Below are 15,888 nucleotides of genomic sequence, written 5' to 3' on the forward strand. Positions count from 1 at the left end.
TAAGAGCAACAGTGATCAAGAACATGTGCTTATTCCATTACTGACAAATGCTCACCTCCGCTGTCAGGTGAGCTGAGGACGTTGAGGGCGAACAGCATGGCGTTGGAGAAGGTGGTGGCCTCCTCCTTACTGGCAAAGTTCAGCCCGTAGACCTGCCGGGCATCACGCCACTGATGGAAGGTCGGGGTGGCCTGATTGTACTTTAGGCCCTTCACTATGGAATAGTTGATCACCACCTTTGTTGGAAGAAAGAAAAGAATTGGCATACGTGAATGTGGTCATCTAAGACAGGAACTCAATATTTGCCAATTAGTTCTGCCAAGGTTAGAATTTATTATTGTTAAAGTAGATGTATTATTCTAATTTTCATGTCCATGTGTTTTACTAATGACTCTTCTGACATACTTTTACAAGACTCAGAGTTCAATTTATTTATCTTATACTGAGCTTTCAGTTCATCCTGGCTGAAAAAGCTATATCCGCTGCTCATTTAGGGGAACCCTCCTTTCAGCAGACAGTGGATGAGGCTGCTGTGCTCACAGGGATTACTTGCATACCTGATGAGCATAATATTAACCAGTAACATGCTGAACATATATATATGAGCTGTCCAGAAAAATCCTTAAATAAATACATGTCTACCTGCTTTTTATGAAGGCAGTAAGCTCTGCTAACATTATAAAGAAGTTCATCCTAGCTGAAATAGCTAGATTTTTGATTATTATGCTAAAGGTCATAGCAGGTAGACCCAGGCAATGAACCTTATTCATACAAGATATAAGTACTTGGAAAAAAGTTATAACTGTAGTTATAGCAACAGCAATAAAACCTCTTATGATGAACATCCTAAATATGCTATTACGACGACAGCTTCTGTCTTTGACATTTGTTTTACTAGTAACATGATCGACAGCCATCAGACTCAATATTAGATGATGAGGCATATTCTGAAATGTTTAGCAGGAATTCGGCTGCGTAGATTAAATGATTTTATTAATGTCACAGTTTTTGTTTCAAAGCTACGTTCGGCTCTGACTTGTCTCTCTAAGGAAACTACAAACAAATACAGAGATAAAACTTGTTTGTTAAAGATTTCAGATTGTTTTTGTCTCATTTGGGGGATCAATTATATTTATTTTGTCCACATTTTCTTCTTTTAAATCATTTTAGTGATGATCTGTCTGAGTAAACTGAAAGCATTAAACAAAGTCCTTCTAGAAGGACTTCTTCCTCTTCAGTAATGCTGAATGCACCCAGCAGCAGCTCCTTACTGCATATTCTGTGTAAAGTGTGCAGCACAATCTCCGAAACATCATCTATCTAAAGAACTGAAGAATTCCTGATTTTAAACTGTCTGATAATAATCTGAGTGCCTTTAACAAGATCAAATATCTTGTACATCTTATTCCAGATCAAATGACAGATGATGAACAAACTGGCTGTCTCTGTTCAGAGCATGTTGTATTTCACTCTATACTGCACACTTGTGGTCAAACTACAGAAAAGCAAGCTTACAAGTGTGCAGTTCTGAGCTTATAATGATTAAATTAAGATACAACTGAAAATACATATGATACTGAAGATACACAGCGCAAGTGAAATGTGTTAAAAAACACCCCTACTTAATAAATATTCTTGCAGGCTTAACTATTCTAAAAAAAGGGAATAAACATGCATTAACAAGGGACAGGGTTTAGCATAGTATTTAGTATGTAGACTTTAATTCTGTAGCAATGATTTATTGATTGCTCTTATTAAGAACCTTATAAAAACTATTTAATTGCATCTTTATGATGAATATGAATATGCAGACCCTGTGAGCAGGGACGATTTTTTTTGTAGCTGAAGCTTCCTGGTTTATAGTTTATTTGTAGTCACGTCTGAGCAGCTATGCCTCAGCAGGCTTTACTTGCATGCCATTAAACTAGTCCACGTGCAGAGCAAAAGAGGGATTACATTTTCTGAAATGCAATCTATAAACCATGAGCTATAATCTTATGACAACTGAGCTGCATGCGTATGACACAATAACAACTGCATGAAGATAAACGAAATCAGCAGTCTGAATCATATAAAACTAAAGAGCCATTAAAACAAGAGTGAAAACACAAATCCAGTCATGAATATCAGCAGTGTTTCTTGGCAGCAACTGAATGGATTTACGCATGTAAACATGGTCGAGACGACCTGCTGAAGTTCAAATCGAGCATCAGAATGAAGGAAAAAGTTGGCTTAAGTGATTTTCAATGTGGCATGATGTCTGGTGTCAGATGGTCTGAGTATTTCAGAAACTGTTCATCTGCTGGAATTTCAGATTGGTCCAAAAAGACAAAAATTTCCAGTGAGCAGCAGTTTAGTTATTGATGCCAGACGTCAGAGGATAATGACTCTGTTTTAGTGATACTGTAAACTATAAAAATAATAGTAATCTACAACCTTATATAGAAATAGAAAAATCAATAGATTTGTATTTATACTGAATCGTCACTAACACTATCCAGCGAAACATCCCCTCGTCATGCGACGTGCGCTGCTGGTTGCTTGTGACTCTCACCTGCTGGTCCTGCAGTTTAACGCCCACCACTCTGAAGGTGTTGTTGGCAGTATTGTGGTAGATGTTGATTCGGCTGAAGCCCTGTTGCCCAGGCTTGATGGGCACCCATTTCTTACTGGCATCATCGTAGACCATCACAGAGGCCCGCGCCTGGCAGATACTCTGTTCACTGGTATAGAAGAAGGGGAGAGGGAACACAAGATCAGAAGGTTTGGTAAACATCATAGAAATAGTGCTTCATTTCACTCTTTATACTGTCAGCGTTGACCTTAAAAGCAAATATAACAGCAGTCAATAAAATAAAACCAGTGAAACAGATTTAGTGTGTAATTTTCTGGTGAGCCGAGGGCCACTGGGACTGGCGAGCCACACCTTTTTTCAGTCACCACTTAAGGAGGAACATTTTGCCACTGTAGGAATCTGACAGCTTATATATGTGCCGTGCATGTGATGAGTAAAGGACGGGTTGCTGTTTTTAAAATCTATAAACAAGACCTCAAACTAAAACTAAACTCTGGAAAATTCCCCTTTCCCTTGTGGCCTTTACTGTGGTGCAGTTTCATAAAAAAACAAAACAAAAAAAACAGAGGCATCGGTGCAGAAGTGTGTGTGTGTGAGTGTGTGTGGTGTGCTGGGTAATGACACACTGTGTTAAAAACATGTGTTTGATCGGCACACATGTTGCCAGCTACAGGCTCCCTTGGTAAGAAGCTAATGAAAAGTCAGAGGACACACGGCTACCAGTGAGCATTAAATAACCGTGTTCACAACCACAGAACTGCAAAGAAATTACTTCAGTGTAGAGATGCATTTGGCCACTGACTGATGTGGCTTACACAAGTCACATCACAAAATTATCAGTTACAGCGGATGCAGCTTTGTAAAAGTTTAACTTGTTTTTTTGTGTGTGGCGACCGCCATGACTTTAGCAGCACGCGCTCCTAAAAGTGAACTCATGCTGCTGAAGCCACAGCGTGGAAGCACATGTGAGCAGGTGGCGAGGAAAAGAACAGGTGACAACTTCAAGTTCCTGAAATTTCCACTTTCAGCACCATAGGGATCGACGCTCTCTGGACGTTAGACACATTAGCAGCCTGAAGGTGTGAGGGCCTGAGAAAGAAAAAAAAAGCGCTGGGGGTGTGCACATTGCCTTAAAGTCTGCAACAGTTTGTGAAAAATGACACAGAGCATAACAAAACTTTCCACACTGAAGGAATTAATTAGCTGGCAAAAATATTCAGAAACAGATTACAAATCACAAAATTCATTCCAGCTTTAACAATATAGGAAATCAGCAAACTCCTCACATTTCACAGGGAGGTACCATAGACTATATTTATAAGAGGCCTCTCATTTCACCTGGGACTGAAAAGTGACACCCTCATCCTGTATAGGGGGCGACTATAGCTCTAAAAGAAATCAAGACTGTACAGAAATCTACGGGAAAATGACCCTATTTCTTACTTGATTTATGACCTGAGCAAAAATCAGTTTCCATCTCAATTGTTCATTTCAACTAAATGAAATATAAAGTTCATTTGGTAAAATATGGCCTCAATCAGAAGAACACATACAACAAAAAGGGCATGGTACGCTTTAAGGAGCGGTTCCTACTGTATGACCTTTTTCTCTGTTAGATTAGATATTTAGTGTGTAGTTCTGTTGTGTCCATCTTTTATATACAGTCTATGTCCTCTTGTCCTTTGGTTGGCAAGTGGATCAATTGGCAATAATGTCAAGGTTCTCAGCAGCTGACACAGCTGCTCTCTTATGCTTGCACAATTAAAGGCTGTGAATTATTCAGGGCGTGCCGGTCCCATTTGTCCTTTCAAAAATGGATCAATGAACAAACTGTAGCTGCCTTTAGGTTTACAGTTTGAATACGGTTTTAATATAGAATATATAATTCAATATGAATATAGTCAACTGAGACTTTCAAATGACTGAAAAGACAAAAAAATGCATGCAAAATCGCAGAGAGAATATATAAAAGTGTCACTTAACTTATTATATGCCACCTTGTTACAGACAGAACAATTTACTAAAATTAAATGATCAATAAAAATAACAGACAGCTAAGGAGATGTGAAAAGAAGGCTGGTTTGCACAGAATTTATTAGGAGCCAGGATTTGCTGCCAAGTCTCTGAGGACATCAGCGCTGAAATGCCAACATATGAGACCCTTCTCTGACATCTTTTCCTTCAACGTGCCGCTCTGCAGGAGGAAGACAGCATGACACCTGAGAGACCCCCCAGTGCAGCACTAACATGTTCGGTCTCAGCCGGCTTCCTCTTACTTTCCTGCAAGCTGCTCTCTGGTTCCCTTGTGGTTGTTTTAACAGCCTCACAAAAAAGTCAGCGATGTTGAGATAGCAGCATTTTCTATTGGATTCACCCATGCAGTAAATTCCTATATTATTCAGAAAATGTAAGTCAGACAAGGAAGAGATGTTTTCTGATAAAGACGTTGTAAAATAAGAAATGTTATTAGTGGTATAAAATAACCTGCTGTCAAAATATTTTCCGATCCCTTCGAAACCACTTATCTGGGAATGTCAAAATAAAAGCACCGCTCTGACACATGACAGCTGTGTCGAGTGCATCATTTTTGGGTAAAAATGTCTGAACAAAGTGAGCAGCACACCGCAGCGCTCCTAAGGGAGGAGACTTTAAAACTCGCTTGACAGATGGACTCCCACGGTTACAACCTCCCTCCCTCTGTCAAGTATCCATCTCTCCCCACTGCACAACTGCTGTTGAGCTAACCGGCAGCAATATCACCATGTGAGAGTAAAAAGCAAGACAAAAGTGAGCGCTGATGCCTGGAAAATGGTTACACAATAAAAAAAAAAAAATCTCAGTCTGGGGACAAACAGGAACTTCAAAATGAAACAGGAAATTCAGGCGGGCAGACGGAAATATGAAGTCCCCTCAAAATAGCACAAATCTGAAACACAAAGCAATCCGCTGCAGGAAAGAATTGCAAGTTTTATCAGACAAAATAGTTTTATCAGACAAAATTAAAACCTCTGAATAACACCGATCATGCCAATGCACTGCAATGATATGCTGGAAAAATCAGGAGTCCTGGCATCTGAGTGAATGTTATTTAGGAATGAAAACACCCAAACTCCCACGATCCAAATCTGATCAAGCATGTGCTGAAAATACTGAAGACTTAACCCACAACCAAGTGGACCAAAAGCCTCCCATGTTTATGACCTGATGGGTCAGAGCTGTTTTGGTGGCACGATGAGGGCCGTACAGTATTGGGCAGGTTTATCTGTGTATTTGATAGGTATGATTCATCCTTAACCTCCACATTCCTTGGCATCTAAAATAGATACAAATACATTGCTTCTGCTTAGCCAAGCTTAGAGTTAAAATCAACTTATAATCTAGAGAAGCTTTTCTCAATGCAATGACGATGCGGGACAAGTACAAACGGCCTCTAAATATGTTTAACAGACCCTCTAATCACATAACAGACACTTCTCTCCACTTCAGAGATCTGACAGACCACCGCAGTCTCAGTGGGGCAGATCAGGGCGGGGAAGAGGGAGGCGGCTGAATCTCTGCAATGGATCTTCTTACAAAAACAGACCCTATTTCTGGAGCAGTTTGTGCCAGAGGTTGGATGGTTTCAGTTCTCTTCAACAAGTTAAAAAAAATGTCCGTCTTGTCTAGTTGATCCTTAGACATAGCGTGTTACTCAATCAACACATCATGTGATATAAAGTAAAAAAAGGGAAAAACAGGAGGACTATAGGAGTATAAAAGTGTGAATTAGGACCATTACACAGGAGCTCTCACCAATTGTGATAGTGTGTGATCTACTATTTGGAGGTGCTGGACTATAGATCATATGGCAAGGAACAAGAGAGAAAAGACAATAGGTAGAGCATGAGGATAGTAGATGCTCATATTAAAAATGCTCAGTTTCAAAGAACGCAACAATACAAACTGTGCAAATGATGCCTGTGAACTGAAAGCAGAGGCTTCAAACCTCTCTAAGCGCTTGCTTTCAGGCAGTTTGTATTTCTAGTTAAGAATCCGCATGATGTGAAAGCGAGGAGATATCTTTAATATGATCATCTTAGGCATAAAACTCTGGCTATGAACCCAGCAATCTGTTGTTTAAGCCTTCTGAAAACCAGAGGCATCCAGTCAGAAGAAAGTGAGCTTGAAGTGGGAGGAGGAGAGGACAGCAGATGAACTGAGGTGCAGAATTAAGGCCCAGTGTAATAAAAATAAGTAGTCTAAGAATAAGAATACAAATCTGTAAATTAGAATGATAGCTCACCTTAAAAAAGAAAGTGAACTGGTTGATTTTCAGGCAGAAAACAAAGATGACTGAGTGAGAGATGACACACAGGAGAGGCTGTGACTATGTGTTTGTGATGAAAGGCGATATGGCATAATCTGAAAAAGGTCAGCTATGGCTAAATATCAAAATCAGTGACATTAAAATTAACGTGCTGAATCAAACTGATGTTCAAGGTTGTACGGAGGACAGCAGAATATTGCGGTTTATACTAAAGCAATTGTATTTTTGAACAGGCCTACCACCCCCATTTATGGCCCCAAGCTGTGGGTAGTGACCAAATGAATAAGACTGCAGATACAAGTAGCTGAAAATAGGTAGACACTTCGCAGGTGTGATAATAAAGCTAGGCTAAGCAAAAGAATAACTTACATATTAATAGTTTATGGAAATATTGATATATAAGAAACAATGTAAGGTGTACCACTGGTCCTTTGACTGGATGAGCTAAAAATCTCTCAGCAAAGAGATTGATAATGAGATTCAGGCAGACTAAAAGAAGGAAAAAAAATCCTTCATTTGCCCATGAATGTTGAAATGTAACATGTGACATATACATTTCTACAGGATCCCTCAGCATTACTAAAGGGAAAAGCGACTAAACAATACGAAGAGTAGCTTAAAAAACTGCATGAATAATTGCAATTGGGCTGGCAGTAGCAAGTTATAACGCAGGAGCCAGGCTCATTTTATGTAACTGAGACAGCCCACATAGACCAGAAAGTTCTTCTGTGAAAGACTGATTTTTTTTGGCACATTTCTGTGACATACATTATGGCTGCAGCAGGCTTTTTTTATTTATATAGCAGTCTGCTTTTAAAGTGTCACATCTGCACTTTATTTATGTGCCATGTTAAAATGTAAAAGACAGAAATCGTTGAGCTGTGTAGAGCTCAGAGGACGTGCAGAGTAAGGTAATATTTCACTATGGCCTTATCATTACAAGTGACCTTTTACATGCATGCTAAATTAAAAGCATTGATTATGGCTGATGAAAGCGATTTCATCAAGGTGCAGAAAGCTTGCATGAACTATAGTGCATTGATCATTTGGGCAGTTTCAGACTCCAGGCCACTCTTATGTTCTTTATTGACTACATCTTATATCTTTAAAGTGCATAATTCATCTCATGAATAAAAAAAGAAATACATATGTTTTTTTTTACATTATATTGACAGGCTAATGAGACCTGCATTCAGCAGAAAGCAGTTCTATAAGCCTGTACATTCATTTTTTTATTTAATATACAATCAATAGCCTGTAAACTGGGTCCACCTGTTGAACTGCTTGTTAACACAAATATCTAATCAGCCAATCACATGGCAGGAACTCAAAGCATTTAGGCGTGTAGACATGTGAAAATGACCTGCTGCTGAAGTTCAAACTAAACATCAGAATGTAGAAAAAAGGTGATTTAGGTAAGTGTTGGGGCCAGATGTGCTGGTGAGTATTTCAAAAACTGCTGATCTGCTGATATGTTTGCACAACCTTTTGACGAATCGTCTAAAAAAAGACAAAATATCCACAGTTCTCTGGGCAAAAATCAAAAGAGAGTGGCCAGATTACTTTGGTCTGATAGGAAGGCAATAGTAAGTAGTAGGTATGCAGAAGAGCACTATAGCAGCAGAAGACCACACCTACTCCTATCAGAAAGAACAGGAAAGCGAGGCTACAATCACCTCCTGTTTTGACTGGACAGCACAATACTGGAAAATATTGCCTGGACTGATGAGTCTCAATTTCTGCTTGAGCAATCAGATAGCAATGTCAGAATTTGGTGTAAATAACATGAAAGCATGGATTCATCCTTCTTTGTATCAATGGGTGCTTACAATTGGAAGTCACAAATGATGAAGACACTTTAAGGCCTCCGCAGCCACCAGATCTCAATCCAACAGACCATCTTTGGGATGTGGTCGAACAGGAGATTGGATCATGAATGTGCAGCCAACAAATCTGCAGCAACTGTGTGCAAAATATGGACCAGCTTCTCTGAGAAATGTTTCCAGCAACTGTTGAATCTATACCATAAAGAACTGAAGCAGTTCTGAAGGCGAGCGGCAGTCCAATCCAGGACTTCCTAGTTGTAACTAATAAAGTGGCTGGTGTATTTGTATTGGTGCAGAGGAAACAAGTACTCCGAATATTCCAGTTCTTTCCTGGAAAAAGTGGATGCGATTTCCCCAAAAGATCCCATCTGAGCTTTGCACCTTGTTTATTCTGGAATAAGTAGGCTGAAGCTGAATAATAAATTCACCCCAAAGGCAGCCCGAGTGGGGTGAGAAGAAAAATCTAAGAAGCAGAAGAGAACAGTGGCAGTGATTGAAAAGAAAAAAACAGAAGAACAGAGAAAGCTATGAAGGCTTCTGCTGCACTGAAGGATTCCTCGTGTCAAATAAAGCCTCATAGGCGAGCAGTAAAAATGAGGCCACATTCCCAGGCTTCTGAATTAAGCAAAGCACTTCCCTGCACACATGGTTAGACATATGTGCCTGCCTCACCCCACCCTCCTCCACACAAATCCTATATTATACAATTTGAGTGTTTCCCCTCAGAGATCAGTTATTTTCAGAAATGACTCCTCAAACTGATCACGACCAGAAAATACTAAGAGCATACATTAGGGGTCGAGACATATTAGAAATAGAAGTTTCATATTTCTGTGAGGTTTGGCAAATCAAAGATTAGATCACTGGCTGTATTTAGTGTTTCCTTGGCAGGGATGCGAGTGGGTTGTGGTGGGTTGCATGAGGCGTCTTCTTTGGGTAGCACCCGGAGGGCAGGGCTTCTGTTATCATGGCAATTAGCTTTTGTATCTGGGGTAATTGTTTCATCCTGCTGGTTCACAGTGGAAGGCACCCGAACGGATCTGAACAACTGATGAGTCACTGAGCACGACCCTGCATGGCCGGCTCATGACCGTGGATCGGATTGTTAGGCCTTTGTTTCTGTGAAAACTAGATGTCAAAAACACTATCAAAGGACACTAAAGTGTCACAGAAATACACCGTCAGCAGAGATCTGTTGATACAAATGCATGACAAATCTATGACAGGAAAAGAGGTTAGTGAAGGTTAGTTTTCCCTTTAAATTTTCCTGGAATAACACTGCACTGCAAGAAATTTCCATGTTAAATTACAACAATTTCTTCTCCTACTCCGTTGTACTGCTCATAGTAACAACTACTCTAAGTTGAACTCTGGTTCACGGTGGCCCATTTTTAGCTAAACTATAACACTATTTTTAGGCACGCAATCAGTGGGAACCACATCACACGTCCACAACAATCACAGCAAAACTCAAATGACTGCAGTAACCATGACAACACTTCTGAATTAATGACTTGTGCTTAAACATTTCCATCCAATTAGTTCTGTCGTTGGCCTGGGAAAAAAACTGTAATCTACTATAAAAATGTACAGCTCCCTACTGTATATTTTTACATATGAACCACAATAGAGGATACTATTTGAAACTTTGGCCATGTTTAATAATACGGGAGAACTTTTATCTAAAATTAATTAACTAAAAGGAGAAGCAGTGAGACCAAACATAAGACACATGGCGTGTTATCATACTCGAGGTCTTTTTCAGCACTTCTGCTTTCCCCCAGCCTTTCATGTCATCATCAATCTCAATTAATTACTCTGTCAACTGTCACATCAGTTATCATTCACTGCAACTTGGAGGTGCCACAAATACAGCTTAATCTATCCAACTAATGAGTTTCATTTCATGCTAATTAAGTAGCCTAAAAAAACAAAAACCCACCATAACCTCCCGCACAACAAAAGCCAGCCGAGAGAGAAGAAAGCACCCAGAGAGGCTTCCAGTGCAGCAGAAGTGATAATTACACAGCTTTATGCATCCCTTGTTGGTGCGGTAGCTAATAAAGAAATACAGTCAGTGTCAGGGAGATGTTTGGGAAATAAACATTAGTAGCCTCAAGTGAGAAATGTTTCATTCTTGCAGAGGAATTTGCTCCCATATTGGAAATTTGGTTGTAAGGAAGGTCAGGAAGTCAAACAACCAAACAGTTCAACCACTGTTGTAAAAGTTTCCATTGAAACATTATTAATTGTAACTACAAGGAGAGACATAACCCACTAACACCATGCACAGTAGCCAGAAATCCACCTCGGTTCTTAGTATCTTCTCGTTAAGGGTGAGGCAGTGAGTCTTCTGATGTGATGTGAGGTGCTGCCCCTTTTTTTCCAAACAGGAAGAGAAATACATAATTATACACCCACACACAGTATATTATGGTACCCATAGTGTACGTACACCATTACATGGTAACAGATATTTTTAGTGAAGGGCCAGAAACAGGGACAGAGAGATTGGTTGTAAAGTAAGGATCCAGTTTAGTGTTATTATTATGCTCACAATGAGGATTATAGCCCCCGTGGCTTTAGAGCAGGGCAAAGCCATACATTTAGAGAAGGGATGCCACTCTCTCTTTGTGTGTGTGTGTTTAAGTGGGTGAAGGGGTCTGGCTGACAGAAGGAAGAGGTCTGTCTGGATTAGAGACAGAGCATAGCAGGCAGATCATTACCTCACTGCAGCCTTAAATCTAAATTAACCCGGGCTTAACTCTCATACAAGACCTCTAATCTGCTCCATGGGGGAAAGTAGTGTTCACAGGCACAGGCAGGGAAGGAGGCCCAAGGAACTAAAAACAGCACAAGCTCACTGTGGCTCACACACAGTGTGAAGCTGGGTCACTGGTAACCCGGCAAGCTATACACACTTAGTCTGTTTAAAGGATGCAGTGAGATACGAGGTAGGGGCCAGATTGCAGGGGTTGTAGTAACTGCTGCGTGTAACCTAACACTGCTACTAAACTATATGGAGCACAGTCATTAAAAATAAATAAGAGTGACACACACTCACAGAGTTATAATTACAGTCTTTTTGCTGTCTGCATTTTGCCAAGCATGCCAAATCTGACTCTTAAAGGGACCATTTCTGCTTTTCTTTAATGTCCGTCACAGATTTAGTCTCATAATAATGGAAGATTATATCAAATATGGAGTTTTTCAAAAAATGAGGGTAAGTGTACAAATAATGCCTACGAGTGAAAAGCTCAGGCTTTAGACTGCTCTAAACACTTTGTATCAGACATGATTTTTTTCACTCTTGTCTCTGTATGATGTCATTGAGAGTGGATATCCTTAATATATGAGCCCTGGAGCCCCGCCCACATGCTGTTTAGCTCTTTAAATCTCCTTTTTACAGAGGGTTGACCAATCGGAAAAAGTGTGGCTTAAAGGGAGAGGAGCTAAACGGCCTTTTTACAGACAGCTGCACCCAGAAAAGGATGGTTTTTGTGTAGCTGTGAAAACACCTGAAGTACTTTTCCTGAGTTCAAGAGTAAAAATATAGAGTTGGAAATCTGAAAAACAAATGTAACATATATTTAATTCTACAGCAGAGGTGTACTTATTCAAAAGACCTTTGAACTCATGTATCACAGTCCCGCTAAGTAGACAACTAAGACTATTTTAAAGCAACAGCACACAGCCGATTCACAAAGGCTTTCACATCCCAGATCCATCATGTTGTCCACATTGTGCCTCACTTTTACTAGATCACAGGGCATTTATCTGACCCCCGCCCCACTCATATACGAATACTTCGCAATATTGCAAAATGCAACTAAGCCTAAATGAGAGAGAACAGAGTGATGTGGTCTTAATGGCATTAATGCAAACTACATTAATGTGCTTATGTTCTCAGCCAAATGCCCCAGTTGTTCTGTGGAAAAGGTTCAGTTGTTTGAATCCTTCTGCAGCACAATCCTTTTCATTCAGAGCCATATAAAACATAAACAATGATCAGACAGGCCCATGTTTGCTTATTACACTTGATATCTAATTGTTGTATATTTTATGTACTTGGTGTCCTTGGTCAGTCTGTGTTTCTGCCCCTATCACTGCCACTTCTCTCCCTGTTCATTCAGGTTTAGGTTTAAATGGATATCCTCTACAGGTCATATAAATAAAATGATTTTAAAATACTCGAGGAGTCATTTAATTATAAGAAAAATAAATAGAAACAGATACACAACTATTTCTTATCTTAAAATATAGAGTTCAGGTCCTGGGTTGGCTGGCTTAGGTAGGTGGCACAAGGCCACTGTGGCACATGAGTTTGATTCCACCCCAGGCTTTTCCTGCATGTTGTTCCCCCTCCTTTCCTATCTGCTTCACTGTCCCAACCACCAATAAACGCTAAAATACCCCCAAATAAATCTTCAATTCAAACCAGACGAAAGACGAAAAGCCAATATTGACGACATCTGTGAAAAATAAGGGGCCATAAATCTACCACGAGGATACACAGCCATCTGAGAGGAGTTTGGAGTCGGGGGGCAATTTCTGAAGAGCAGTTTAGAATGAATATGAAACAGTATTTTTGTATGAAATGCCCGTTCTTACTTAAAAATTTAACATTGCTCACAATACCATATGCATTTTCAGTGTTCAGTGCTGCAGCAGACACAACAGGAATTGCATGTATTAGACGGGAAGTCAGTTTGAAGCAGCGGCTGCACATCTCGTCATAAAATCCTCATTGTCCTTTATTTTCACACCCCCAGCCTCCCCCTTTGGTTCTTCTTCTCCCTCGTGATAACAAGGCAGCCAGCAGAGCTGTTTGATCCTACTGCTCTCATTTGGAACATCAGCAGCAACCAAATATCCCTCTTTCTCTCTTTTTCCATGTCTTCCCTCAATCTTTCATTGTCCAGGAGAGAGAGAGAGAGAGGGGGGGGGAAGGAGAAGTGCACTGGCCTGAAAGGCTGCCTTTCTAGCCGGAAGCTAAGCAGTCTTTAACACGTGTGTGAATTAAACATGTATAGAGCCCTTACAGAGCTCTGCTATTCAGAGATGCTCTGTGTGAAGCTGCAGCGTGTTTAGAATAAAGAAGATGCTCGGCGTAGCATCACGTGCACACGCTGAACCGCATCTTTCTGGCAGCATCTCTGGCTTTGATGGGAATGCTGCAATCAGGCGAACAGTCATCAAAACACATCAGAGTCAAAACTTTGCACACTTTTGTGCACTTTTAACAGAGAGCTGATTCATTCCACCTTTTTGGCAAAGTTAACATTCTCCATGCACACAATAACTAATCCAAAATAGCCTCCATTCTGTGTCAGTTTGCTGAGGCCAGATTAAGATGACAGATTAGTATTTCAGCTCTGATTAAAATACAGCAGGGAAAGATTTGTCCGTCTGTGCTGCTGGAATATTACAGTGCTTTCTTTGTGGACGACAATCAAACCTCATCGACTAAACAATCAGACTTTTTTTACTCATCCCAAACTGTTTTTATCTCATCTTTGACATCCTTCCTTCATCTTCCTTCCTATCTTCACCCTTCACCCTTACTGACTTACTTACTGGAAGTAGAAATGATCAGACAGACGTCAAACAAAGTGTCAGCACAAACCTGGCAGCGATGTGGCTGTAAAACAATCCCGAGTCACTGACACTCTGAGGAAGGCAGTAACGCAGCGCTTGCAACCGGTGTATGTCCATGCTGGTCAACAGGAAAACAAAACAAAGCAGCAGCAGCGTCACTCTATAACACAAACTCCCTTCTGTGCTGCTGCATTACATTTAAACTCTAACTTATTAAAAGTGGTTTAATCCTCTCCTGAAAGCCTGCGACAAATTACGCAGAAGAGCAACAGCTGCATGAGTAACTAAAATCATCCACTTAGAAGCGAAAATGAGATTTAGAACATTCCCGAGTTCTCGCAGTGCTGCATTCACATCCAGACGGATGGCCCCTCCATCCAGGAACAAAGGAGATGACTGACAGACAGACTGGCAGAGATGAAGTCACTGACCAGCCAGTGATCCCTAACACACGATTGTGAGTGCGCGATTGTCACCGAACCTCTGCGCTATTGTTGTACTGAAAACCCAAGGGAGATTACCTCATATCCGTCTCAACCAGCAGCACGCCCCTCCCCTCCCAAATCCAAACACACACTACAGTTTACTGGATGTATGAAGGGGGGGGGGGAGGGGGGGGGGGTCCTGCTGTTATCTCCACTGCCCCTCCTCCTGACTCCAGCCTGCTGTTGCCATAGCCACCCAAATAAGCCGAGCCCGAATTAACAACCAGTGGTCTATACTGCGGTCAGCTACTATTGACTGGGATGTCCTCCACCTCTGAGGACAGTGGATGAACACTCACGGGGCATGCACATTAACTGGAGGTGGTGTGTGCATGTGTGTGCGTGCATGCGTGTGTATGTGCTAAATGTCCATTAAAAGCTATTGAATAACTCACAAGCTAACACTCAATCTGGTTTAGATTCCCTGGGTGAGACAGCAAAGGGAGGTGGGGGCATTTTGGAAGGCATCGGTGTTATTGTTGAGCGGAGCGGCAGTATTCGATCCAGATGTAATAAAACCAGAGGTAGAGAACGTTCCCGGTTTGATTCTGGCAAAGGACCCTGTCCACTATGTGCTGTCCTGCAGGCTACAAATAAACGATCTCCCTCTCAAGCTCTCACACACAAATCCACACAACCTTGGGCTGACAGCAGTCCAGTGTTAAGATGACAGAGCATTACCCTTTGACCTCTCTGGTTCACATGCACTCGGCTCTAACGGCTGACATCATATGCTGCTCAGAGAGCAAACAACCCAAACGACAGAGTCACACCACCAAGATGCGTGACAGGGCACTCTGTGTCACGTTGTCATCGGTTAAACCGGTGTCACGATCAACAGTGATTTGTTATTCAGGGGTAACGGCCATTGCCAAGCGAAATTACTCTTGGCTCGTGTGCGGCTCAGATGGCCCAGCTGGACCGCAGGACGTTTCTGTGGCCGGACGGGTAAATGTTAACAAGCTCGATCTGTGGCAGACGAGGCTCTGTTGTGCCCAGAGGAGGAGACGCTGCCTGCTCACTAACATTTATAAACTGATAATAGGAAAGAGCTAAACTGCTGCAGGGAAAGTGAGCGCATCGGAAATCAAACATGAA

General features: G+C 41.1%; 1 protein-coding gene across 3 annotated transcripts in view; it reads right to left on the reverse strand.

The window, feature by feature from the left end:
• Nucleotides 1-15,888, reverse strand: part of evla (Enah/Vasp-like a) — a 35,985-nt gene that overhangs the window by 13,006 nt on the left and 7,091 nt on the right. For 2 of the 3 annotated variants that reach the window (XM_063497287.1, XM_063497286.1), the window contains exons 2-3: nucleotides 2,555-2,723; nucleotides 56-236 (exon numbers count right to left, since the gene is read on the reverse strand). In XM_063497287.1, coding sequence (XP_063353357.1) covers nucleotides 56-236; nucleotides 2,555-2,723 — 350 coding nt within the window. Of the gene's footprint in view, nucleotides 1-55; nucleotides 237-2,554; nucleotides 2,724-14,333; nucleotides 14,788-15,888 lie in introns of those variants that run through there. The other variant, XM_063497285.1, reaches the window with a different exon arrangement.

The sequence above is a fragment of the Pelmatolapia mariae genome, linkage group LG16_19 (assembly GCF_036321145.2).
Source record: "Pelmatolapia mariae isolate MD_Pm_ZW linkage group LG16_19, Pm_UMD_F_2, whole genome shotgun sequence".
NCBI lineage: Eukaryota > Metazoa > Chordata > Actinopteri > Cichliformes > Cichlidae > Pelmatolapia > Pelmatolapia mariae.